Below are 27,420 nucleotides of genomic sequence, written 5' to 3'. Positions count from 1 at the left end.
GGAGACTTATCCACATCACGTGGCTGGTGAGGAGTGGCAGAGAGAGGAGAGTGCCACAGCCATTCCTACTGCGTCATATTGACATGCAGAAGAAAATATAACGATTTTTAAAATTCCGAGTAACTATTTATAACAGTGACTTCCTCTTTGATTTGGGAGCTGGTAATCACCCTTTCTTCCTGCCATACGTAAAATCTCAAAAGTTTAAAATCAGTCCATGTGCTAAACGTGAATTACAAATGACACTTTGACCAAATTACCCAGGAATTCTGAGATCTCTGGCAATGGTCTCTTCCAGCACAACTAATTAAAGAATATATATATATTTTTAATACAGCAGGTTCTTATTAGTTATCTATTTTATGCATATTTGTGTATATATATCAAACTAAAAATATTTTAAACAGAGGTGAATATTCCATTAAACAGACCTGGCAATTTTTGACATTTCTTTTCCATGAATAGTTTGAAGCACTGAGCCATCCCCCACTCTTTTCTTTATCCAAAGTTCATAGCCGATCTTACTGTACAGGATAAGCATCACCATAAGAGGCAGGAGGAAGAGGATGACAAGGATGAAGGTAGTATAGATTTTCTGGTGCCCAGGGCTGGTCCACTCTTCCAAGCAGCAGATGTGTTCTTTTTCATATAAGAAGTTACACTTAATCTTTAAAATAAACACAATTCAGTTAGAAGAGCCAGAGGCAGCATCAAAAGAACACAAAGCAGGGCTTCCCTGGTGGCGCAGTGGTTGAGAGTCCGCCTGCCGATGCAGGGGACACGGGTTCGTGCCCCGGTCTGGGAAGATCCCACATGCCACGGAGCGGCTGGGCCCGTGAGCCATGGCCGCTGAGCCTGCACGTCCGGAGCCTGTGCTCCACAACGGGAGAGGCCACAACAGTGAGAGGCCCGCATACCACAAAAAAAAAAAAAAAGAAAGAAAAAAAGAACAAAAAGCAGCCAAATACTACTGTAATGCAGCATTTTTCAGATCCTTACATATTTACCGTGGGTACATATTTCAAGTGAGATACAATTTTGATTGTTCTTTTGTTGGGAGGTGTGGGGTTTTTTCCACTCCACTGCTTAAATTCTTAAGTTTCATATTTTCTTTTTTATTTTAAATGGAATTGAGGTCCATAGCCTGTTCACTTTTTTTTATCTTTCTCATCTTTTTACATGATAGTCGTTAAGTTTTTAGTTGGGTGAAAGAAAGAACACTACAATGACCAAAGTATGTATGAAAAGAATACTTTGTACTAGCATGCCAGCTAATTTACTGTTACATTATTTTGCTCCCTCAGTTGTTGAAGAGACCAATTCTGACATGGCATCAGACTTCTTCCAATTGAATTCGTACTGCAAGTCTGTATTTTGTTCCTGCTATTTCAGATTGCAATGATCAGGTTGCTTGCAAAGATTTCAGAGAGGCAAGTGGTAGCTTGTAGATTCTGAGATGAATGAGAAACTGGGATTCAAACTATTGCCAATGTATGAATATTCAGACCAAATTATAAGCCTTTGAGCTATATATTTTACAGAAAGGCAATTTCTAATTATTAATACTATTTCTAACAGACTGATCTCATGGGTTCAAAAAATTAATAATAACAGTATTAATACAGAAACTAACACAGCATTGTAAAGCAATTATACTCCAATAAAGATGTTTAAAAAATATTAATAGTAATAGAAAATGCTAATAAGGGACAAACCAAACATTTAAAGCATATTCAAAAGTCACATATCTGGATAATAGGAATTAAAGTTAGAGAATTTATGGAAACTGTTGTAGTTTGAGTCACTCTGGAGCTTTCCAGGTGAAGAATACTTAGGTCTTAAGACATATTTCTGCCTCCATTCCCAGAGGATTTTCACCAATCTTCAAAGTCAATTGAATGGGGGAAACAAGCTTTCTGGTATAGTTATCAAAAGTATGAAAATTCAAGTTCTGATCTAGGTGTTATTTTTCAAATACAACTAAGAATGAAAACACTTACTGAACAATAATTTCAAGATCCACGCTCTCTGAGAAGAGGATATTATGGTGAAACTCATTCTGACTCCATGTAGGCAGAGCCCACTGGGCCAACAACCACGGGGGCCACGTATTGACACATTCTAAAGCACAAGGCGAGACTGACAGTCTCTGAACAGGTGCACGTTCCCCTGGGGACAAGCAAAGACCTTCTGAGGGCACGCTCAGGTGGTTTCATGGGAACCAATCTCAGATCTTCTATTTCCAAACACATACTTCTCTAAAACTCCACTGCCAAAGAGAATGCCTGGGGTTGAAGTGTCATGCTGAGTTTACATTCTCAGTTCCTCTTTCATAATCACCCTTCCTTCAATTTTCACAAGTCATATCTCTCACCCAACCCCAATCTCACTATGGGCCCACCAAAGCAAGACGTGGTTCAAACCATTTGATGTCAGTGAAGCCACCTTGATCGAGGCACCATAAATCCATGACGGGGCTTTGTGCTTCTCCCTGTATTTCTATTCAGGGGAAAACTTGGCATTGGAAAAAAGGTGTTTTGACAGGTGATGACATGTTGTGAATTCCCATTTTCTGTACAGTGAAGGGGCAGAAGTAATGGGGCAACTTTAACCTAACCACCTCATTGCTTCCATTCCCTGAAAGTTAAATACATCACTCCGGAGAGAGAGCCAGTGAGAGCAAAGCAAAGAGAACATCAGTGGAAATGGTGAAGTTAGTGGTGCTTCATTTCATCCAACTGAGGGATTAAGGCTTTTTGTATGCTCGCACTCTCGCTAATAGGACTTAGGAATGAGAAGGTGGCCGTGGGAAAGCATGTTCATACGTTTATTTGATTTGCAAAATGAAATCGTACTTTTTCTTGACAGAAAGCAAATCTGATTTGGCTGATCTGTGACAGAGAGGACTGGCTTTGCCAATTAGATTTTATGCATTTTCTACAAATGAAATGATTTATATATTTAAAATATATAAATTTTATATATTTATATATAAAATTATTTATATATATGATAACATAATTTTATTTAAAAAATTGACACATCTCCTTGTGTTCTATGGGTCAGAAATGGACCCCACCTGGGAACTGGGTTGGGTCATTTATAAAAGGGCTTCATCGGTGTGGGTTTCCTGCTGGAGATAAGGGCAGCCTCAGAGAAAGGAGCTGGTCACGTCCAGTTGTGTGTGGAAGCTGGAAGGTCTTCACTAGCAGGTGGCTAAAGGGAGTAGCCGTTGGAAGCCTCAGGGTTGTTATTTGTGAGAAACCCATGAAGTAAAGAATCAGTCCTGGGAAATGGTCATATGCAGAATAAGGGGATAGTATCCCCTCTGCATACTGTAGGATTCTAGGCCTAAAAATGGCTCAAACTGGGGGAAGGGAGACGTTTTGAATTGATTGAGGGTATGGACTTATGTGATTGTGACACTGGACTAGACATTTTGATAAGGGAACTAACTCTATTCAGTGACCCGTCACTGTTCTTATGACTGAAAGTGACCAGAGGAATTTTATTCTCTGAATGACTGCAAGAGTTACAGGGCCCACTCAAGGCTTCATCCACCACATTTCATCAGAGGACTGGAAAGACTGCATTTTTGTAGGTGGCAAGGGATAGAATAAAACTGCCTTCTGCTCTTACCTGTGGAGTCCAGCTCATTCAATATACCAGTTGCATCAAACGTCAAGCCGCTTTTTAAATGTACCCTTGCCTGAGGGCTCATTTCATACCCTTGCCAGTGGATACTGAGTGCCCAGTAAAGTTTCACATTTGCTTATGTCAATTTAAAAGGTACAAAAGACACGTAGTTTAAAAAATTATCTTAGAGGGTATGTGAGCAACCCCCTAGTGTCCTTAATGACTACTGTCCACGCTAGATCTTCCAGGCAGGACGCATTCAAGTACACCCCAATGGAGAGACCGGGTCACCAAAAATGGTGCGGTGCTTCCTTCACTGTGAATCATCAGAAGCCTGGGCCCATCTGACAAAGATGTTGGGGAAGCAGAGAGGTTGGAACATCCTTTTACATGTTCCAGTTCAGATTTCAATTTGTCAGTGAATAGGCAGGCAGGTGAGAAACGGCTTACGAAGGAGACTCAACCAATAAGTAGATAAGAGGTTACAAATTTTTCATGTGTCTTAAAAATAAAAGAAAAGTCTAGAGCGAGCATTGAACTCTTAAAACATAACAAGACACTGAAGAACACTAGGAAAGGCATGTTCTGCTGGCAGGAAAATGTAGAATGTGTCCCTGGTACATTTTATTTTAAACATTAAAGTCTTAACGATGTAAGATCTGGATAAAGCAGAGGAAAAAATCTTAAAGCAAATTATTTTATTTCACTTGAGAAACCTCCAGTGAAATAACTGAGATCATACAAATTTGCTGTAACACTCTTGCAGGAAGGAAAATGATTATAATTAAGAGGGGAGGGAAGACATTTCAATAGTGTGATTGATTACCAATCCCAGCCCCGAATCTACCTCAAGTCGTTGCACATGCCACATGGGGGAGCCTATGATGACTGCCACCAGCAAGACCATATGTGCAAAAACGTTAAAATCATCAGAATACAACTCGGCAAAGCCAAATACATCTGTGCTTAATTCTCTAACCATAAAGACTCCTTAAGTTCAATGCACCCCATCACCTGTGCCCTGGAGCAGTGCAATGGTTTCCTCATACATTCTCACCTCCACTCCTTCACTACCCTCAAAATTGCTGCTGGAATAGTCTTCTTGAAATACGTTTTAAATGTTAAAACGTGCCTAAAAGATAAAGCCCAAGTGCCTTAAAATGGTCCCCGAGGTTCTCTGCACTCTCACTTGCCTGTCTGTCTTTGACATTTCTGCCCGTGTTCTTCATGCCCGAGTCCTCTGCTGAGGAATTTACAGAGTTGCTTTCAGTTCCCATTTCCCAGAATACATTGTGCTGCTCCACGCCTGGATGCTGTCACCCTGGATTGGCACCCTATCCCCACTATCGAACTGTGGACCCATTTTCTAGGACTTGACTCAACAGTCATCTTCTTTTGGAAACCTTTGAAGGCCACCACCATTTTCAGATAGAACTGACCACTGTTGTCTCCATGTGCCCTCCAGAGCAGCACCTTTGTTGCCCTTACTGGTTTCTTCTCAACTTCCTCTGAGCAAAGACAATGCCATTTATTTTTTTGTGTTTGTTTCCCCAGATAAAATTCCCAGGGAAATTCCTGGCCCTCAGTAGCTGTGGATCAAGCACCTACTGCTTCTTTGTTGAATGGATGAATAACTTAAACATGATATAGAGAACCTTCTACAGCATCTTAAAATTGAAAGCACATTTATCTTAAGCATAATTATGGGAGCATTATTTTATTGTTTACAAAACAAACACTTGTAACATCAGAAACCAGCGTGCTCTTTCCAAATTTCCTGTCTTCCATGAGTTTGTTGAGAGGATTACTTTAATGATGCATCCCTGAGAAAGGAACAAAAGAGAATCTCAATGGATTAGGGAAAGGCCAGAACCAAGAGCCCCAACATGGATTTTGAAGAAAATTTCCCAGCTCAAGCACTGCTTGTTCTTTCTATTTTGAGTGGAGGCATTAAGAAAACACTGTATTAAAAAAGAACAGGGCTTCCCTGGTGGCGCAGTGGTTGAGAGTCCACCTGCCGATGCAGGGGACACGGGTTCATGCCCTGGTCCAGGAGGATCCCACATGCCGCGGAGCGGCTGGGCCCGTGAGCCATGGCCGCTGAGCCTGCGCGTCCGGAGCCTGTGCTCCGCAGCAGGAGAGGCCACAACAGTGAGAGGCCCGTGTACTGCAAAAAATAAATAAATAAAATAGAAATAAAAAGAACAAAATAATGCCATTTGCAGCAGCATGGATGGACCTAGAGATTGTCATACTGAGTGAAGTAAGTCAGAGGAAGACAAATATCGTATATCACTTATATGTGGTATCTAAAAAAAAGGGTACAAATGAACTTATCTACAAAATAGAAATAGAGTTACAGATGTAGAAAACAAACTTATGGTAACCACGGGGTAAGAGGGGGAGAGATATATACACTGGAATATTACTCAGCCATATAAAAGAACAAAATAATGCCATTTGTGGCAACATGGATGGACCTAGAGATTGTCATACTGAGTGAAGTAAGTCAGACAGAGAAAGACAAATATATGATATCGCTTATACACAGAATCTAAAAAAATGGTACAAATGGACCTATTTAACAGAAATAGAGTCACAGATGTAGAAAACAAACTTATGGTTACCACAGGGAAAGGTGGGGGGACAGATAAATTGGGAGATTGGTACTGACGTATACACGCTACTATATATAAAATAGATAACTAATAAGGACCTACTGTATAGCACAGGGAACTCTACTCAGTACTCTGTAATGACCTATATGGGAAAAGAATCTAAAAATAGTGGATATATGTATATGTATAACTGATTCACTTTGCTGTACAGCAGAAACTAACACAACATTGTAAATCAACTATATTCCAATAAAAATTAAAACAAAGAAAAGAAAACACTGTACTGCCATGGGTTTCAAGAAACTGAGACTCAATCCGAAATTGAGGTTTATGATAAAGATACACATGAACTGACACCACCTATAGAAAGTAATTATGAATCAATGATTCAAGATAGTACTACGGCTCACAAATCAATGTCTCTGTCTCTGTCCCTCTCTCTCTCTCCTTATTGCTATACACATCTATTCTCTTCTAGTCCAATCATTATTTTATTGTATTATCTCATATCCAATCATTTTTCCAATCTTTAGTAGAAATTCTGGAGGAATTGAGTCCAGTTGGCTTAGCTCATTGCCAGAAGGAACCTTAACTCCTGCAGAGTGGAGGGACAGGGAGAAGATTCTTACAGTTTCCAAGTGCCAAGAAGAAGACTCAATAGAGAGACTGCAAGAGGAAACTGACAGCAAAGAAGATGAGCCATTTTTCTCCAGAATTCTTGTTAGACTTAGGGAAGGAAATGGAAGCTGCCCAGCTGGCTCTGAGAGGAGGCATGTCCATTTGGGCTGCTATAACAATGTGCCGTGGATGGGGTGACTTATAAACAACAGAGATTTATTTCTCACGGTTCTGGGAGTTGGAAGCCCGAGATCAGAGTGCCAGCATGGTTTGGTGAGGACCCTCTTCCGGGTTGCAGACTTCTCACTGTATTCTCACTTGGCAGAAAGGGCGAGAGAGAGCTCTGTGGCATCTCTTTTACAAGAAGACAAATCCCATTCATGAAGGCTATACCCTCCTGACCTCTCATTTTTTCTTTCTCTTTATCAATTGAAAATTTTATGAGATAATTATAGATTCACATGCAGTTGTAAGAAATAATACAGAAAGATCCCTTGTATACCTTGCCCAGTTTCCCCCAATGGTAACATTTTGTAAAACTACAGTAAACTATCACAACCAAGATATTGACGTTAATACAATCCACTGATTTTATTCAGGTTTTCCAACTTTACCTGTACTCATCTCAGTGTGCGTGTGTTCTATAGATTTTATTAATAGGTTCAAGTACCTGCTATCACAGCCAAGATACTGAACACTTCCAACACCACAAAAGCCCCTCCTGTTGCCCTTTTATAACCACACTCATATGCCCCTCCCACCTCTGCCCCTCCCTGCCCCTAACCACTGGCAACCATTAGTCTGTTTTCCATTTCTAAAATTTTCTCATTTCAAAAATGGCATATAAATTGAGCAATATACTAAATAATCTTTTGGGATAGGCTCTTTTCTTTTTTTTAAATTAATTAATTAATTTATTTTTGGCTGCATTGTGTCTTCATTGCTGGGTGCGGGCTTTCTCTAGTTGCGGCGAGCAGGGGCTACTCTTCATGTGGTGCGCAGGCTTCTCATTACAGTGGCTTCCCTGGTGGTGCAGTGGTTAAGAATCTGCCTGCCATTGCAGGGGACACGGACTCCATCCCTGATCTGGGAAGATCCCACATGCCATGGAGCAACTAAGCCCATGCTCCACAACTACTGAGCCCATGTGCCACAACTACTGAAGCCCGTGCGCCTACAGCCTGGCTCTTTTCTTTTAGCAGAGTCCCCTGGACATGCATCCAAGTTGTTGCATTTATCAAGTTTGTTCCTTTGTATTGCTGACTAATACTCCACAGAATATATGTACCACAGTTTGGTTAATCATTCATCCACTGAAGACCATGTGGGGTATTCCAGTTTTTGACTATTACCGAAAAAGCAGTTATGAATATTCACATATAGGTTTGGGTGTGAACAAAACTTTTAATTTTTCTGGGATAAATACGCAAGAATGGAATCCCCTGGCTGCATGGTAATTGCATATTTAGTTTTATAAGAAATTGCGACATTATTTTCCAGAACGGCTGTGTCATTTGATATTCCTGCTGGCAATGTATAAGTGATCCAGTTTCTCCACATCCTTGCCAACATTGTGTTGTCACTATATTTTCTTTTAGCCATTCTGATAGATGTGTATTGATATCATGGTTTCAGTTTTCATTTTCCTGATTTCTAACAATGCTGAACATCTTTTCATGTGTTCGTTTCCCATCTGTATATCCTCTTTGATGAAATTTCTCTTCATGTGATTTGTCCATTTTCTAATTGGACTGTTTGTCTTTGCGCTGCTGAGTTTTGAGAGTTTATATATTCTATTGATAGATACTAGTTTTTTGTCAGATATATACTTTGTACATATTTTCTCCCTGTCCGTAGCTGGTCTTTTCATCTCTCTACATGGGCTTTAACAGAGCAAGTGTTTAATTTTGATGAGGTCCAAATTATCAGTTTTTCCTTTTATGCATTGAGCTTTTGGTGTCAGTTAAGGACTCTAAGAATTCTGTGCTCAGCCCTGATAATTTTCTATGCTTTTTCCCCAAAGTTGCATAGCTTTACATTTACTTTTAAGTCTACAATCCAGTTTGAATAAATTTTTGTATAAAGGGTGAGATTTAAGTTTTTGTTTGTTTTGTTTGCTTATTTTCACCTATAAATGTCAATTGCTCCAGCACTATTTGTGGAACAGGCAATCCTTCCTCCATTGAATCACACCTTTGTCAAAAATCCTTTGAGCATATTGTGCAGATCTATTTCTAAATTCTCTATTCTGCTTCATTCATCTGTGTTTATCCCTCTGGCAAAACCACACTGTTTTGATTACTTTATCTACATAGAAGCTTTGATATCAGGCAGAGGAATTCCTCCCACTTCTTCTTTGTCAAGATTATTTTAGCTATTTTAGGCCCTGTGCCTATTAAAAAGTTTTGAATAAGCTTGTCTATGTCTTCAAAAATCCTTGCTGGGATTTTGATAGGAATTACATTAAACCTATTGATCAATTTTGGGAGAACAGACATCTTTAATATATTGAGACTTCCAATCCATTAACACAGTGTCTCACCATTTCTTTATGTATTCTTTGATTTTCTTCATCTGCATTTTGTAATTTTCAGCGCACAGAACTGAAAACTATGTTTTGTTTACTGTATACCTAAGTATTTCACTTTCTTTGGAGTGATTATAAGTAGTATGGTACTTTTCATTTCATTTTCTGCACGTTACTTGTTAATATAAAAATACCACTGAGTTTTGTGTGTTGATCTTATATACTTTGACTTTGCTGAATTCACTTATTCTAGGAGATTTTGTAGATTCTTGGGATTTTCTATGTAGAAAATAATGTCTTCTGCAAATAGAGGTAGTTTTCTTTTTCCTTTCCAAACTTTATATCTTTTATTTCTTTTCTTTGCCTCCTTGCAGTGGCTTGAACTTCAAGCACTATGCTACATAAGAGTGGTGAGAGCAGACATCCATGCTCTGTTCCCAATTTGAGAAAAAAAGCACTGTCTTTCACCATTAAATATGATGTTAGCTGTAGGTTTTTGTACATGCTCTTTATAAAGCTGAGAAAGTTTCTCTCTATTACTAACTTGCTGAGAACTTTTATCATGAATGGGTGTTGGATTTTGTCAAATGTTATTTGTGTGTCAATTGCTATGATATGAGTTTTCTTCTTTAGCTTGTTGCTCTGGTGGATTACATTGATTTTTTTTTTTTTTTTTTTTGCGGTACGCGAGCCTCTCACTGTTGTGGCCTCTCCCGTTGCGGAGCACAGGCTCCAGACGCGCAGGCTCAGCGGCCATGGCTCACGGGCCCAGCCGCTCCACGGCATGTGGGATCTTCCGGGACTGGGACACGAACTCGTGTCCCCTGCATCGGCAGGCGGACTCTCAACCACTGCGCCACCAGGGAAGCCTTTACATTGATATCTGAATATGGAGCCAGACTTACATACCTAGGATAAATCCCACTTGATCATGTGTGTAATCCTTTTTATACATTGTTGGATTCCGTCTGCTAATACACTGAGAATTTTTATGTCTAAGTTTGCAGTTGAGAGACATTGGTTTGCAGTTTTCTTTTTATTGTACTGTCTTTGTCTACTTTGTCAGAGTAAAAATGGCCTCATGAAGTGGTTTAGGAAGTGTTCCCTTCTCTTCTATTTTCTGGAAGAGTTTGTGTAAAAGTAGTGTTAATTCTTCTTTAAGTGTTTGGCAGCACTCTCCAGTGAAACCATCTGGCTAGGAGATGTTTTGGGGGGGGCAGCTTTTCAGTTACAAATTTAATTTGTCTCTTCCTTTTAAAAATGTCTTTTTAATCAAAGAATTATGAGCAAATCATTCAGAATCGGAAGGGCTACGATAAAAAAAGAATGGGTCTCTGCCCACCCCCTCTCACCTGCTGTCCTACTCCCCGACATCTACTTGTGTTTAGTTCTTCTGCCAGGTACCGTCACATTGCTAAACAGGTTGCTTTATATTCTTGATTTACTGATTTTAGATGGTCTATATTGACTTTCTTCTCGGATAGATAGGCTTTTAGTTCATTTTTATTACCTCCCACCTCTGCTTCTCCCCACATCTTTTAGTTTTCTTATAGTTATAACAATTTCTTCAATTGAAAAGCTTTAGAGAAGTGTGTTACTAAATTCTTGCACGTGGTTTCCTCTATCTTTGACTCATAAAGTAATATACTTAACACCCTTTTCCTTGGTCTATCAGCTTCCAACAGTTTATCTTGTCCCTCACTTTGTAAGATGATGATACCTCACCTCCTCATGTCACCTCCTTCCTCCTTTTCTTCCTCTCTTCTTCCTTCCAACTTCTTTCAGCTATACCTTTATATTTACTTTATCAAGACTGATAGCTTTGCATTCTGTTCCATTGCCATGTTAAGTCTTCTGTACTTGGCCTACATTTTAATTATAAAAGATTAAAACTATAAGCAGCATTTTCATTATTATGACTACTTAAACATTATAACTACAAAACCAATATACATGTTCCAAATACATTTCTCTTTCTCTGAATTTATAGTAATGATCCTTGTGAATTTACTCATTGCTCTAAAGTGTGCCATATTTTAATGTGCTTTGTATCCGGTCCATGACCTTTTGTAGAGTATTTTCATTTATTTAATTTTTCCTGGAGTTTTAATTTGCATTTCTTTTTTTTCCAGTTTGAAGAAGAAACAGGTACCTTCTTCAACACAGTATAGCAGTTTAGAGTATAAGCTCTGGAATAGACTGCCTGGGTTTGGATCTTGGGTTAACCACTAGTTAATAGTGTGACCTAGAGACAATTACCTTACTTCACTGTGTCTTGGGGTTTCTTATCTATAAAATGTAGATGATGAAACAATACTTGTCTCATAGGACTCTTGGAGGATTAAATGAAATCATAAATGCCATGTGTTTAGGACAGAGCCTGGCACTATGTGAAAGTGCAGTCATGAGTGTTAGCTACATTTATTGCTGCCGTAATCATCATCATCATCATTATTTTTACTATTACATCTCAACTTTTCACATAACATATACACAACTTGGAATCAATTCTAGTATTTGTTCTTTTAAGACTTTCTTCTGGAAGACTACTGACTTCTAAGTTTGATGACTGTGTTTATTTATTTATTTAAAGATTGTTCTATAGCCATGTTCTTGAAATTCATTTAGAATGGATTCCTTCTCCACTGTTCCTTTTATTTCATGGCTTCTTATTTCTTGTATTTCACCCTTGTTTTGCATGAATCTTTTTCAAGTAAGTTCTTCAAATTAATGAGTTTAAAGTAAGCTCCTTAAGTTCTTGCTTATCTGAAAGTGGCTATAATTTGACTTTAAATTCAACATTATCTTCCTTTGGAATCTTGAAGATCTTGCCTTGTTGACCTCTAGCATCCACTTTTGGTGCTAACACATCTATACCGTCCGACTGATTTTTGCTCTCTTATGAGTATCCTGCTTTACTATTTGGAAGCTTTTATTGATCTCTTTGTAATTGTACTTCTGAAATGTTATGGGGATATGAGTTGAAGCCTAGACCATTTTTTATTCTTTTGCTCTTTGTGTGCCTTTTGAATTTGGAGGCCTCTGACTCTCTTATCTCTGTGTTTTATCTCTGTGTTTTGTGCATTTTTTTGGTGGAACTCTTATTAATCAGATTTTGGAATTCCTGGCTGTATCCCTCATGTTTCTATCTTTTGTTTATACATATTTTTTGCTTTATAAATTCTCTTTGTCTTTTTTGGTCCACATTACAGAGATCTTCTTCTCTTTATCTTCTAGCTCTTAAAATTTATATATAAGTTCAGCAATCATATTTTCACTTTTAAGAACTTTTTCTTATTCTCAAATGTTCCTTTTCAGAGATGCTTACTCTTGATTTATGAAGTCAATATCTTCTTAAATGAAGACATCTCCCACTTACCATTAGTAACTCATTCATGAAAATGAGACATTCTGTGTGAAAATGTGCACTAGTAGCCTATTCCCCGTTATTTAAAATGCCAAATCAAACTCCCAACAGAATTCCTGAAGTGTAACTAAAATATAGTTAAGTCATCATTTAGTATGTAAAATGTATAAAAAATTGCTCCCAATTTCCAGAACAAGAATGGTTTTTATCAAATGGTTTGTGTGCATGTTGCTCTGTATGCAGCATTTTCATGGTGCATCATGAATAATTTTTTCCAACAAGGCATAGCAACCAGCACACAGAAATTAATAAATATGTTAGAAAATTTCAAATATAATTTGCAACAAAAACAGGACAATTACCTTGGATGACCTGATACCCATGAAGAAAGGAACAGACTGGAAACTTGAAGAAAGTTGAAAGGCGAGGAGGGCTGAAATGTAATCATTGTCACTGGCTGTGGAAAGTGATATCATGAGTAAGTTGGCTTGCAAAGGCGCAATTTCAGGCAAACTATAAAACTCAGAAGCTTTCAGTTTTGTTTTTTTTTTAATCACTTTTGTGCTCAGGTAGGGACTCCTGAAAGAATCTTCAGGGGATGTAGTTGACTCTTTAGGATGAAACACTACAGAATAAAGCTTTACTTACTCTCCTGTAGTATGTTTATAGAAGTATTTACATGGTGATATAAGAGATATCTGGCAGTAATATCTCCACCAAGTTCAAAGATAATGATTATCATTGTATCAGCAGAGCCCACAAATAATTTTCAGCAAGCAATGTCTAGTGGTTTAATTGAATACCTTCTGGTTATCACTGTGATTAACTTTTTCAGACTGATATCCTGAACAACTTTAGTACTTGCTAATTTCTCATCATGCATTTAAATAATTCTTCAACATCTTTTTCATTGACCTCTTTGCAAAGCTACTCTTCTTTTCAAGAGTAACAATTGCAAAGAATGGTTCAGTCGCAAAGAATGTGTAAAATGATGTGATGCTTCTCTTAGTGTCAGCAACATTCAGTACACACATCCCATTGTGAACACTAGGCATGCTTTTCAAAATATCTATTTGTGATTTTGATGTTCTACCAAATGTATTTGGAATATAGCTGGATAATTTTTATTTATAGATAAATCATTTGGTTTAAAATGTTTTCTTAAGTTTTGGGACATACATTTTTCTTATGTAAAATCATCTTAAAAAGTGTTGTATTGAATGATACATTTATTGTAGAAGTTTGAGACTAAAAACCAATAGGAATTCCACTATGAAAATATCAAATGAGGAGACATTCTTCAGAATATGTCCATAGATATGAAAATACCACTTAGAATTTTTTCTAAAGAAATCTATAAATCACCCATTTATGCTAGTTTCATTTATCTGTTTGTTTGTATTCCCTTTTATTCTGCAAACTTTCTTCAACTGCCTAACAATCCTTGATTGCCTTTACATATTTAAGAATGGGGCAACGTGAAAGACTTCTGGCTTCTCTGTGTACATGGGCTGGAGCTGTCCTCAGAAAGATTTTGATTTAGGATGAGTGGCGCTCCACAAGGGGCCATACAAATTGCGAGACCCTGAGGTTTTTCTTTGTGGAGCCAAGCTGATACTAACTGTAGTTCTGCTCAGAGTGCTTCCTTCAACTACTTTACAAGAAGAACCTTCTGGGTGCATATTTGTGTCAGAAAACAAGTTCACCAAAGTAAAATTATGTCTCTTCTGGTATTTCTCTTCCTATTTTCATTACTCTAATAGCTACAAATACCATTTTAGAAAAGTAACTGAATTGTTTTTTTACTTTCCACTAATGGCAATAATTAGACTTTCAAATAATAGAGTAAAATAAGCCCAGGTTAAACATTAGGGTAATAAAGCAGAAACAAGGTGGTTTCATTGTGCTAAAACTCTTAAAATAACTCACTGTCAACTAATATAGGAGGGATTTTTCTTTCTTTTCTTTTTTTTTTTTGTATACAAGGAAAGAAATGGAGAAGGTCAGGTTAGCCATTAGGAAAAAATTCTTGAATGTGAAGGTTATCAGGCAACAAAATGCATTATAAAGTGTTCTTCCCCAGAAATGCTTAATAAAAATTTTTAACTATTCATGTAATTTATGTACTCAGTTGCTCACCAAACATAAAATAACCTCAAATTAGTGTAAACTAATGCCAAAAATAGCGGGATGGCTAAATAAAATATATGTCAATATAATGTAAATTATTAAATCATCTTTCAATGGACGTTTTAAAATGAAAACTAACTGAAACAAGCAGTAAACAAGTGATATATACATGTACACACACATACACTCAAACACTAAAGGGTTTCTATTTTGCTAAAAATATATTCAGGAGAAAACTAACTACTAAATGTTACTAATTTTAGTAACACACTAAAATTCTCATCATAATTACCTCTGGATTTGGAATACATAATTTTTATTTTCTTTGTATTTGTTTGTTCTATATATTAGTTAGATGTTTTGGACTGCAAATAAAAGAAAATTCAGCTCAACTGGCTGAAACAATAAGGGAAATGTACTATTTCATATAAAAGTGATTCCAGAGGTAGAGCAATAATGGGGCAGTAAATTCTACAGCTGAATGATTTCAGCATGGATTGGCATTCTCTCCTTTGGATTACTTCGTCCTCCTCAGCATGCTTTTGTTCTTAGGATTCGAAAGGAAAATATACGCTTTTCTCAGTCCCTTTATGAAAGTGAGGAAAACCTCAGACTCTATGGCCAAAATGGGCTGCATGCCCATTTTAAAACTCATCGACAAGGAGAATGAAATTTAAAATATTGACCTACATTAATGAAATCCAACTCCTAGAGCTAAGAAGTATCCTAACCTCCCCTGAAGAACATGCCCACCCAATACGTTAACACACCAGGTTTCTGTCTGGAAGGAATAACATCCAACAAGACCTAATTAAACAGAGTCATTCTATGTGTAAGAGGTGATTGTATTAGTTCTCTACTGCTGCTCTAACAAATTACTACAATCTTAGTGGTTCAAAAGAACACACATTTATATCTTATAGTTCTGGAAGTCAGGTGTTTAAAATGGGCCTGCAGAGCTGCATTCCTTCTGAAGGCTCTAGAGAAGAATCTGTTTCCTGGCCTTTTCCAGTTTCCAGAGACTGCCTGCCTTCCTTAGCTCAAGGCCCTGTGTCACTCTGACTTCTGGCACGGTTGCCACATCTCCATCTCTGCTCCTGACACTCCTGACTCCCTTTGTAAGTACGCTTGCGATTAATAGGGTCCAGCCAGATAATACAGGATGGTCTCCCCATCTCTAGATCCTTAACTTAGTCACATCAGCAAAATCTCTTTTGCCATGTAAAGCAACATAGTCAGAGGTTGTAAGGATTAGGTTATGGACATCTTTGAAGGACCACTGTTCTGTCTTATCACATAGGATTAACATGACAATATTGCACAGTGACTTATCATTAAAATGTCAATTATCTCCAAAACAGCAGATAAATTGAATACAATATCAATCAAAATTCCAGGGGGACAAACTTATTTTTAAATGCTTATGGAAAACTAAAGGTCCATACATAACTAAATCAACTCTGAAAGAGAAGGTCAAAGAAATGGGGGACTTTCCCAATGCAATATTTAGATATGCTAAAAAAGCCTTTGCAATAAACACTATAGCACTGGTGTGGACTTAGACAACTAATCAATGTTTCAAAATAGACAGAAAAGAAGATGGGAAATGGATTTATAATTGAAATGGCACCACAAATCAAGGGAGAAATTATAAGTTGTTTATAGGAAGTGTAAAAAAGACTAGCTCTCTACATGGAGAAAAATAAACCAATCTGCCTATCTTGTATCACATACAAAGGTAGACTCTAAATACATAAATTATCTGTTAAAAATAAAAGCATTAGATAAACACAGCAACATGGAAAGATGTTGGAAACAGCACTGAGCAAAGTAACAACGCATATTTATGCAACATATGTAAGAAGAATACAAACAAATTTAAAGGTACATATCAAACACATTATTGTAGCCACCTTTTCAGGGGGAGATGAATTATAGCAGGGAATGGGGATTTAAGGGAAAAAAAGAATATAAACATAATAAAACAAGAGAAGGTTATTGTCCAGAATGATAATAATATCATATTATTAACTCAACGCTATGAACCTGAGATCCCAAAAGAGAGCACAAAAGCAAGAATGAGAGAGAGTTATAGGATGGAAGGTGAAAGAGAGAGAAATCTACAAACGTTTTTTACAAGATGGAGAAGGTGAAATGGGAATTTTTGTTTGCTTGTTTCAAGCTATAACTAAAACTTTAGGCCAGTCATATCTGAAGATGGAAGCAGTAACCATCAGTTACAATTCTCAGCAGTTACTCCTAGGTGGATATTCAGACACCCTTCCCAACAACAGAAATGTGTACACTGGGAATTCCAAGACCTACCCCAGATTCCAAGCCCTAGAAAGCACTGGTTCTCAAACCTGGCTACATGTTGTAATAAGCTGAGGATCTTTAAAGGAAATTGATACCTAGATCTCACTCTGAGAGATTCTGAATTGTGGGGAGTGAGTGGGGCCTTAGGGTTTTAAAAAGTACCCAGGTAATTTTAATATGCAGCAAAGTTTGAGAACCACTGGGTGAGAGAATGGATTTGAGAGTGAGCCTTCTCTTCAGGGTCTACTTTCTAACATTGCTTCCAACTGTGGGGGCTTGGGGAGGGCTTAGGAGGATATCTTAGTCTATCACACTAATTTTTCATGCTATAGTCTGTCTTCTCATTCATTCATTTGTTCATTGGCTCACCTATGGATCATATACTACTGAAGGCTCTGACTATAGACCGAGACAAAACATAAACACTCCCAGCTGTTCTTCACGGAAGGAGAGCAGGAGTTAAACAATATCCCACAAATAAATGTATAATTACAAAGCAGTATTCCAAGAAATTCTGTTTGAATGCATACAAGGATAAAGTTTAAAAAAACAAAAGTAAAATGCTGGATTAAAGTTGGTTGAGAAAATGACAATATACATTAAAGCAATGGTGGTGAGTAATACCTAGAATGTTGATGATTGATTATCTTGTACATTACAAGGGATACAAGCAGTGGTGTGCTAATAAATGTTAACAACCAGCTCCCCAGGTTAAAAAAAAAGTTTCTGATCATTAATTATTTGCTAATTTCCCTGGTATAAATATGGTCACCATGGCCAATCCCAAACTACCAAAAGGATATCAATAAGTGTGGAGCCTGGAATAGATGTACACACAGTTGGTTATCATGAGTTGGTACAAATTAGCTCTAGCACACCATTGGATACCTAATTATGTTCAAAAAAATGATAGCTAAAAAGAATGCCAATCTATATATGTTTTATGACTTCTTTTATTTTTTGGTTTTGTTTTCTTCTTCTCTGTTCTTTCTCTCTGTGTATCTAAAACACTATTCCTGAACAGACTAGTTGTAAAAGAAAGTTTGTGTTTTAGATATGACTTCTTATGATAGTTAATTTTTTTCTTCTTTTTTCCAGTTGTATTGAGATATAATTGACATACAACCTTGTATTAGTTTAAGGTATAAAATATGACTTGATACAAGTATATATTACAAAATGATTACCACAATAAATGTAGTTAACATCCCATCACCCCACATGGACCTACTGTATAGCACAGGGAACACTACTCAATACTCTGTGATAGCTAATTTTATGTGTCAACTTGTATTGATAATGGGGTGCCCAGATGTCTGGTTAAACATTACTTCTGGTTGTGTCTGTAAGGGTGTTTCCAGAGGAGATTAGTATTTGGATCCGTGAACTGAGTAAAGCAGATGGCCCTTCCCAGTGTGGGTGGGCATCACCTAATCTGTTGAGAGCCCAAATAGAACAAAAGGGTGGAGGAAGGTGGGAATTTGTTCTCTGCCTGACTGCTTTGAGCTGAGAAACTGATCTTCTTCAGTCCTTGAGGCCCCTAGTTTTCAGGCCTTCAGACTCAGACTGGAATCTACAACGTTGGTTCTTTGACTCTCAGGCTTTTGAACGACCACTGCCACCTGCTTTCTGGGGTCTCCAGTTTGCAGACAACAGATTGTGGGACTTCTCAGCCTCCATAATTGTGTAAGCCAATTCTTCACAGCACATCATACATATACACACATACTATTGGTTCTCTTTCCCGGGAGAACCCTGACTAGTAACTATGTTTATCTTTCATCTCTTCCCCTGAGCTGCTCTCATTGACTTCTGTGGTTCTGCAGCATCATGAAAGTCTATCTCTGCTCTCCTCTGTTCTCTCTTTTCTTTTGTCCCTGTTTATGCCTTATACCTGCCAGAAGTGTCCTTTGTCCTGACTGAGCCACAATGATGATAATGTTCAAAGTTAAAAGACTAACTTCCAATCTAGAACACTTTTTACCATTTACTGTGTTATAATCAGCATTAACTTCATAAATTCATAAAATCTGCTTGGCAGCAACACCATAAAATATGTATTGTTATGACCTCCATCTGTAGAAAGAGATGAGAAATAAAGCAACTTACCCAAGGTTGTTCCTATATCCCATAAAATGATGGCTCCAGAGTCTATGCTCTCAGCCACTGTGAAAAACAGTCCCCAAACCACAGGTTTTCCGTAATTAGTGTGGAGAAGAGGCCTTACAAAATAAGTAAGTATTTAGGGTATTCAATGGTTTGGAAGCATCAATCCTATTTCTTTTAAATTACGTTTCTACTTGCCAAATTAGTATAATTCTATTCTCTACCTGTCTCTATATTATGACTTGGAAGACAGCTGATTATCACTGTTTTCCTTCTTTTCTACATCTCATCTCTTTATCTTTCACATTTCCCTGCTTCCTTCCCACCCTGTTTTTCTGAACACCACTTTGCAAATCTTGTCGGGATAACATTTTTCTAAAATTTATTTGAGTAGTGGGTCTCCTACAATTTTGTAATCTCTACACTTAACACAGTTCGAGGATTAAAATATATTATTCTGAGAGACTACACCATATATTTTTCAAGAACAGCTCTGATTTTACTGCAGTAATAAAAATAGTCAGAGGGCTAGGTGGCCCTAGGCAAAAATCATGTGTATAGCTGTTCTTCCACTCGCCATGACTTGCATCTTTTTGTATAATCTCGTCTAAACAGTCTGCCTTTGTCACAGTCTCATCCACACCCACACATTCCAAGATGAATAAAAACTTCTGCTTTATTAGCAACCAACCACAGGTAAATCAATTTTTTAATTATCTGTGTTCCTTAAAATTGCATCATCAATTCCACCACTTTAGTAATCGAATTCAGAGAGTTGGCTGTAACAAAGTACTGCCACAGGGTAGCAATGGAACATAACCATGGCTGATGAATTCTGATGGGTTTAATTTGCTTATGGTCAACCATACTTGCTCTAACTTGACTCCCTTTATACTAGTGGTTTTAACCATGATCCACAATAGGAAATACCTTTACATTACACACACACACACACACACACACACACACACACACACGTAATTTAAAGATATTTCTTATTGCATGTGGAGATACATACATGTATATACATATATATACACACACAACCAAACTTTTACTATGTAAATGCTCTCTGAAATTCTCTATTCTAATATATATCATTTTTTTAAAAATTGCTAATCCTGACTCACCCAATGACTCATGACTAATTAATAGGTTGCAACTCCTAGTTTGAAAAATTTGTTGCTTCAGATTAGTGATGCATCTGCTTCAGAATAAAATTCAAACTCCTTAACATAGCACTAGAAGGCTCTTCATGATTTCTCTTCTTTTCTCTCCAGCTTCATCTCTCACCACTTCCCCTTTGAATGCTAAACTCCAGGCATACAGAACTACTCACATTCTCCAGAAAAACTGCTGTCTTTCCTCAAAATCTTTACACGACATATATTGTGTACTATTCACCCTTGTATTTGAGTTCAGCATAACGACTAGCATATATTAGTCATTCAATACATAGTTGAATCAGTAAAGGAATGAATAAATAAACAAATGAAAAATATTATATCAAAGTCTATGCAGAGAATGTACTTTGTCAATTACATCCCATAGATTTCACTCTGAAAATGCAGGTATAGGCTACAGAAAGGAGAGAAAACACCCAATAACCTAGAGATTTATTAAGGAAAATTGTAATTTCTGGAAACTGGAGTAAACAGCTTCATAATAGCTTATTTACTTTGAGGAAATGTTTACCCATTTAATTTGGTTCAGCTGGATTTTGGTCATCAACAAATCAGGCAGACAAGTAAAGTTGATTGTGTATTAAATTCCACACCCTCCTTGGTATAATTATGACTTGGAAAAATAAGCTCTAATGGGAAAAGTCCTCGTTATTGTAGTAACGGCCTCTATGGTATAACAATCAGAGAGAAATATTTAGCCTGTCTACTTGCTAACGAAAAGTGCTCAGTGGTGGCCTATTACCATTGGTCAAAATAACCTGTCCCCAAAGTGGAACACAGCAATGGTGTATTAGAGACCAATGAATCTCAAACTTCCTTGTGAATTTGGACCACATAGGGAATTTTGTTAAAATGCAGATTCTGATTCAATAGGTCTGGAATGGGGACTGAGACTGCATTTCTAACAAGGTTCCAGGTGATGCTCATGCCGTGGGCCCATGGCCTAGACTCTAAAAAGAAAGAAAAGTACACAATTTATTGAAGACATTCTGTTTTGCTCCTAGAAATCATTATTTCCTAGCTCAAATATTTTTATTACCAAGGTAACTGGGCCACAAGCAGGTCCTATGACCACTTGACCTAATGACTTGTGCTGGAGGAACTGTTTTAGCCAAGCAGCAGCCTCTCCTCCCTCCACAGAATTTCAAATTAAAAGGAACAAGTACTATTTGTCCCAGAATAAGATATCTTCTAGTTACCAGTGAAGCAGCCCTTTCTTATTTACCTCTTTACATCAGGAACTTCATTGCTGACAACATTCTACATTGCCACTACCTAGAATTGAAGCATGTTGAAAAGATGTATAAAAGCCATGCCAAAACCAAATAGCTCAGTATATTATTTTGGCGCTTATGCCTCTCACTTAAGAATTGTTTTTCTGTTAGATTTCCTTCAGGTTTTCAGTGGAAGATAATCACATCCCATTCTCATATAGTCAGCTTCCCATCTGTCAGTAACATCTGTAAGTCAAGAGTTTCTGACAATAATAGAAAAATGTGGGTGCTTTTTTCCCCCAGTTCTTCCTTTTTTAAACAAATTTTTTTTTTTGCTATATACCTTTTTCCAAGAAGAGAAAAAAAAGGGGGACATGTACAGAGTTACTTTAATTAAAGGGAACGCTCCTGTGCCTTTTTCTCAAAAAATAAGCCATGTGTACTGGTCAAAAGTTTTTCCATTAGTTCTGTGGCGTTAGTTGCACTGGGCATCTTTAAAATGCCCAAGTATAATGATTTCATCAGAGTGCATAAAAAAGTCAATAATCCATAAGTCAGTTTACGACTCTGCATTATGTGTCACTTTCAAGCTAATACTATGTACTCTAATGTTTAGTGTATTGGGGGAAATATATATATCATAGATGGGATGGGAATCAAAGATTTTAGCAACCTGATCCACTAACAATAAACCCGGTGCAAATTAATGAAAAAAAGTAATGCCAGGGACTTAAATTGAGGATCTCAAGTTGGTAATGGTAGGATGAAAGAAACACCCGCCATGAGAATAAAAGGAATTAGCTAAGGAAGGGGTGGAAATAGCAGAGTTTGAGAGCACAATGATTCATTTCTCTCACATTCTCCCTATATTTCCAATCACTTTCTATGAATTTTGAGATGGTCACAAGAGTACATCCACCCATGAAAACACAGCTACAATCAATGTTTCCTCGTCCCCAAGGCACTCCATAAGCACTGATGAGAATACAACCCACTACTATTTATGGGTTACAAAACACGCTCTCTAGTCATGTCTCTTTGGAAAGACTGCATCATTTGGAGAAGTGCAGTGTCTTATTTTTCCCCACACACTGCTCCCAACGATGGCTCCAAATGGTTCTCTGCCATTTCTGCTCCCATTCTAAGGAAGAGAAATTAATCTCTCTTCCTTTATCAGTCAAGAGGGCATATATTTTCTGTGTCCCTTCTCCAAGTGTGACTCTGTTCATGTATTTTTTAAAAAGAAGGACTAGATTTTTTTTCCTGCAATGCATTATATTTGTTTTAAAGTTTTAAGTCCATATATATACTTGCAGTACAAATACCTGTCTGGAAGCCCCACGGGCAACTGGGGAGTGAGGCTGGAGGTTAGAGGAATGAGGGGATGTTGGGGTTTTTATTATTTGAATTATTTTATCTTACTTTTATTTTAAAAATAGGAAAAAGTCTTGGTAATTATGGAAAAGGGAGCTGAACTAACTGGTGCCACTTCCCACCCCACTGCGGTGAGACTCTCCTAAGCATTTCCCTAACTTGTGTCTCTAAGCGACACGGAGAAAAATGCTGGAACGGAATCAAAAGGAGCAAAAACTTATCTCCAAGTGAGGGCAGGTGAGGAAATTCTAAGAAAGGGTACTGGATTCATTTGGTAAAGAGAAAAATGGAAGAAAGTCAGAAGAGTAGAGTGTGTGTTGTGGAGGGGGTCCCCTGGAAGGCTGGGGATTAGGGGAGAAGGAAAGCGCGCGGACTCACCCCCCAACCAGTTGTTGAAGATGTTCTCGAGCATAGTGACCAGGATGCAGAAGGAGATGGGCAGGTCGCTGAGCGCCAAGGAGCAGGTGAAGATGTTGGTGACGGTGCGCATGGCCTCGCTGAGGGTCACCACGTAGACCACCAGCGCGTTGCCAAAGAGCGCCAGGACGAAGATGAGCACGCCGGTGAGCACGAAGGCCAGCTTGGCGCGCCCAGGCAGCTGCGGGGTGTAGACCAGCGGCCGCAGCCCGTACAGCGCGATGAACTGCGCCCGTGTCGGGTTGTAGTCCCGCAGCAGCCGGGAGAACTGCTCCGGGGTGATGTTGAGCTACTGCATCCTGCGCGCGCCCCGCGTGCCATCCACCTCCCGGGGCGCGGGCTACCGGGGGACCCGCGCGGCGGCCGCCTCCCTCCCCTGCAGGCCGGGACAGCCTCCGCTCTGGACTCGGGCGCACGAGAGGGCTCCCGCCAGCACCTCGGGAGGTTCTGGAGAAGGAAAGCAGTGCAGGGTTTTAACTCACAATCAACAGGCGAGAAGCCAAAGCGAGGGAGACGATCCCGTTGACCAAAAATGTTCGTAGTTCAAAGTCTTCTGCTCCTCTCTGAGGCCCGGCGCTGTGGCCGTCCGGAATGCCGGAGCGACAGTGCCCGTGCTTCTCACTCCCCAGCCTCTGGCCACGCGGTGAAGACACCGCACCGGCTCCGGGGGCGACGGAGGGTGGGTCTGGAGCTCGGCTGCGCGCCCCTCACTCCCGGCTTCAGCAGCGGGGACCCCGCCTCCGAACCCTCTGCGCAAGGGAAACTCCTCCCGGGCTCCCCAGTTTCTGCCACCGAGCCCCTTTCTCGTGCCTCAGATCACGCTTATGTGTAAAATTGAGTATTGGGGTTTTCCACAGTCTCACGGTTTCTCCTCTTAAGAAATAATGTGGGCCACAGCTAGCCAAGGCAAAAGAAGATTTATTTTTAATTATTTTTCTGTATTAAAAATTAATTACAGCGCCTAGGAAATTACACAGATAGTACAGAGAGGTCCAGTGCACCCTTCGTCTGGTTTCTCCAGTTGATTACATCTTATTTAACTATGGTAGGATACAAAACCAGGAATTGGCTATGTGTGTGATATGTGTGTGTGTAGGTCTGTGTCATTTTATACCAAGTGTAGATTCCTGTAACCGCCACCAAAATCAAGATAGAAAACTCTTCTATCACCACAAAGGCCTCAGTGCAGCTACCCCTTTACTGTCACACCCAGCCTGTCCTCCCACCTCTAACCCCTGCTGATAACTCATCTATTCTCCATCTCTATATTTTGAGAGATTGTATAAACAGAATCTTACAGTATATAACCTTTTTTTAAAACATCTTTATTGGAGTATAATTGCTTTACAATGTTGTGTTAGTTTCTGCTTTATAACAAAGTGAATCAGCTATATGTATACATATATCCCCATATCCCCTCCCTCTTGCGTCTCCCTCCCACCCTCCCTATCCCACCCCTTTAGGTGGTCACAAAGCACCACTGGGCTGATCTCCCTGTGCTATGCTGCTGCTTCCCACTAGCTGTCTATTTTACATTTGGTAGTGTATATATGTCCATGCTACTCTCTCGCTTTGTCCCAGCTTACCCTTCCCCCTCCCCGTGTCCTCAAATCCATTCTCTATGTCTCCATCTTTATTCCTGTCCTGCCCCTAGGTTCATCAGAACTTTTTTTTTTAGATTCCATATATATGTGTTAGCATACGGTATTTGTTTTTCTCTTTCTGACTTACTTCACTCTGTAGGACAGACTCTAGGTCCATCCACCTCACTACAAATAACTGAATTTCGTTTCCTTTTATGGCTGAGTAATATTCCATTGTATATATGTGCCACATCTTCTTTATCCATTCATCTGATGATGGACACTTAGGTTGCTTCCACGTCATAGCTATTGTAAATCGTGCTACAACGAACACTGTGGTACATGTATCTTTTTGAATTATGGTTTTCTGAGGGTATATGCCCAGTAGTGGGATAGTTGGCTCATATGGTAGTTCTACTTTTAGTTTTTTAAGGAACCTCCGTACTTCTCTCCATAGTGGCTGTATCAATTTACATTCGATACTAATTCTTTTTCTACTCAGCATTATGCTCTGCAGATTCATCCAAGTTGTTAGGTATATCCGTAGTTCCTTTTTATTGCTGAGGATATATCACGGTTTAACCAGTCACCCATAGTAAGATGTTTTGGTTGTTTCCAGTTTGGGGCTGTTACAAATAAAGCTGCTATGAAGAACCAGGTACAGATTTTTGTGTGGACATGTTTTCATTTCTTTGGGAAATGCCAAGAAGTTTGGTTGTTGAGTCTATGGTCTGTATATTTAGGTTTTTAAGAAATTGCCAAACTACTCTTCAGAGTGGTTGTTCCATTTTACGTTGCCATCAGTAATACATTGGAGATTCAGTTTCTCCACATCCTTGCCAGCATTTGGTAGTTTCATTACTTTTATTTTAGCTGTTTTAATAAGTGTGCAGTGCAGTGATATCTTATTGAGTCTTAATTTGCATTTCCCTAATAGCAGATGATGTTGAATATCTTCTCATGTGTTTATTTGCCATCCCAATATCTTCTTCAGTGAAATTTTTTTTTTTCAGTACGCGGAACTCTCTCTGTTATGTCCTCTCCCGCTGCGGAGCTCCGGACGCGCAGGCTCAGCGGCCATGGCTCACGGGCCCAGCCGCTCAGCGGCATGTGGGATCTTCCCGGACAGGGGCACAAACCCGTGTCCCCTGCATCAGCAGGCGGACTCTCAACCACTGCGCCACCAGGGAAGCCCTTCAGTGAAATTTTTAAAAATATAGTTTACCCACTTTCTAATTCAACTGTTTGGCCTAGCTGCTGTTGAGTTTTGAGGGTACTTTTTATACGCTAGATGCCAGTCGTTTGTCAAATAAGTGGTGTGTAAATATTTTTCTTCTGTCTGTACCTTGTTATTTAACCTCTTAACAGAGTCTCTCACAGATCAAAGTTTTTAATTTTGATGAAGTTCTATTAATTTTTTTATAGGTTATACTTCTGATTTTTTTTATAGGTTATACTTTATATATATACCAGTCTAAGAACTCTTCACCAAATGTTGTGTCCCCAGATTTTTCTCCCATGTCTTTTTCTAAAAGTTCTATGGCTTTACATTTGACATTTTGAGCTCTCTATTTTGTACCATTGACCTAAGTGTTTCTTTGTCCTCCAGTACCTCACAGGCTTGAATACTGCAGCTATGTAAGTCTTGAAACCAGGTAGAGTGATTTCTGCCACTTAATACTTTTTGTAAAATAAAATAATTTTGTAAAAATTATTTTAGATATTGTAGGGCCAGCGCCTATTCAAATAAATTTTAGTATATATTTGTGTATCTCTACAAAATGCCTTGCTGGGATTTTGATAGGAATTGAGACCTTTCCTATGTTGAGTCTTCCAGTCTGTGAATAGAGTAAGTCTCACTGTATAGTTAGATCTTCTTTGATTTCTTTCATCAGTGTTTTGCAGCTTTCAGCATATAGGTCCTGTATATATTTTGTTAGGTTTGCAGTTAAGTTTTTTTTTAAGCATTTGTGCATGGTATAGTATTTCTAATTTTCAGTTCCACATATTCATCGCTAGTACATTGAAATGTGATTATTTTGTATGTTGATCTTGAAACCTACAATGTTGCTGAATTCACTTATTAGTTTTGGGCAGTTTTTTGTTGTTGTTGATTTCTTGGGATTTTCTATGTAGACAATCATGTCACTTGAGAAGACAGGCAGTTTTATTTCTTCCTTTGTGACCTGTATGCATTATATATCCTTTTCTTGCCTTATTGCAATGACTAGAGCTTCCAGTAGTATGATAAGTGGCAGTAATGAGAATGGATATCATTGTCTTGCCACAAGTTGTAGGGAATTAGGTCCTGTTGGTTGATGGTGTGGTTG

The 27,420-nt window shown here is 38.5% G+C and overlaps 1 protein-coding gene across 1 annotated transcript; it reads right to left on the bottom strand.

Annotated features, from left to right (window-relative positions):
- Positions 1-421: 421 nt before the first annotated feature.
- QRFPR (pyroglutamylated RFamide peptide receptor) lies at positions 422-23,805 on the bottom strand. The gene is given in 3 exon segments (XM_067737126.1): positions 422-667; positions 4,484-4,608; positions 23,469-23,805. Coding segments are annotated over 3 exon segments (708 nt in total).
- Positions 23,806-27,420: the final 3,615 nt, after the last annotated feature.

This window comes from Pseudorca crassidens, chromosome 4 (assembly GCF_039906515.1).
Source record: "Pseudorca crassidens isolate mPseCra1 chromosome 4, mPseCra1.hap1, whole genome shotgun sequence".
Lineage (NCBI taxonomy): Eukaryota > Metazoa > Chordata > Mammalia > Artiodactyla > Delphinidae > Pseudorca > Pseudorca crassidens.
Note: the sequence above shows the minus strand (reverse complement) of the source record. Positions and strands in the feature narration are given on the sequence as shown.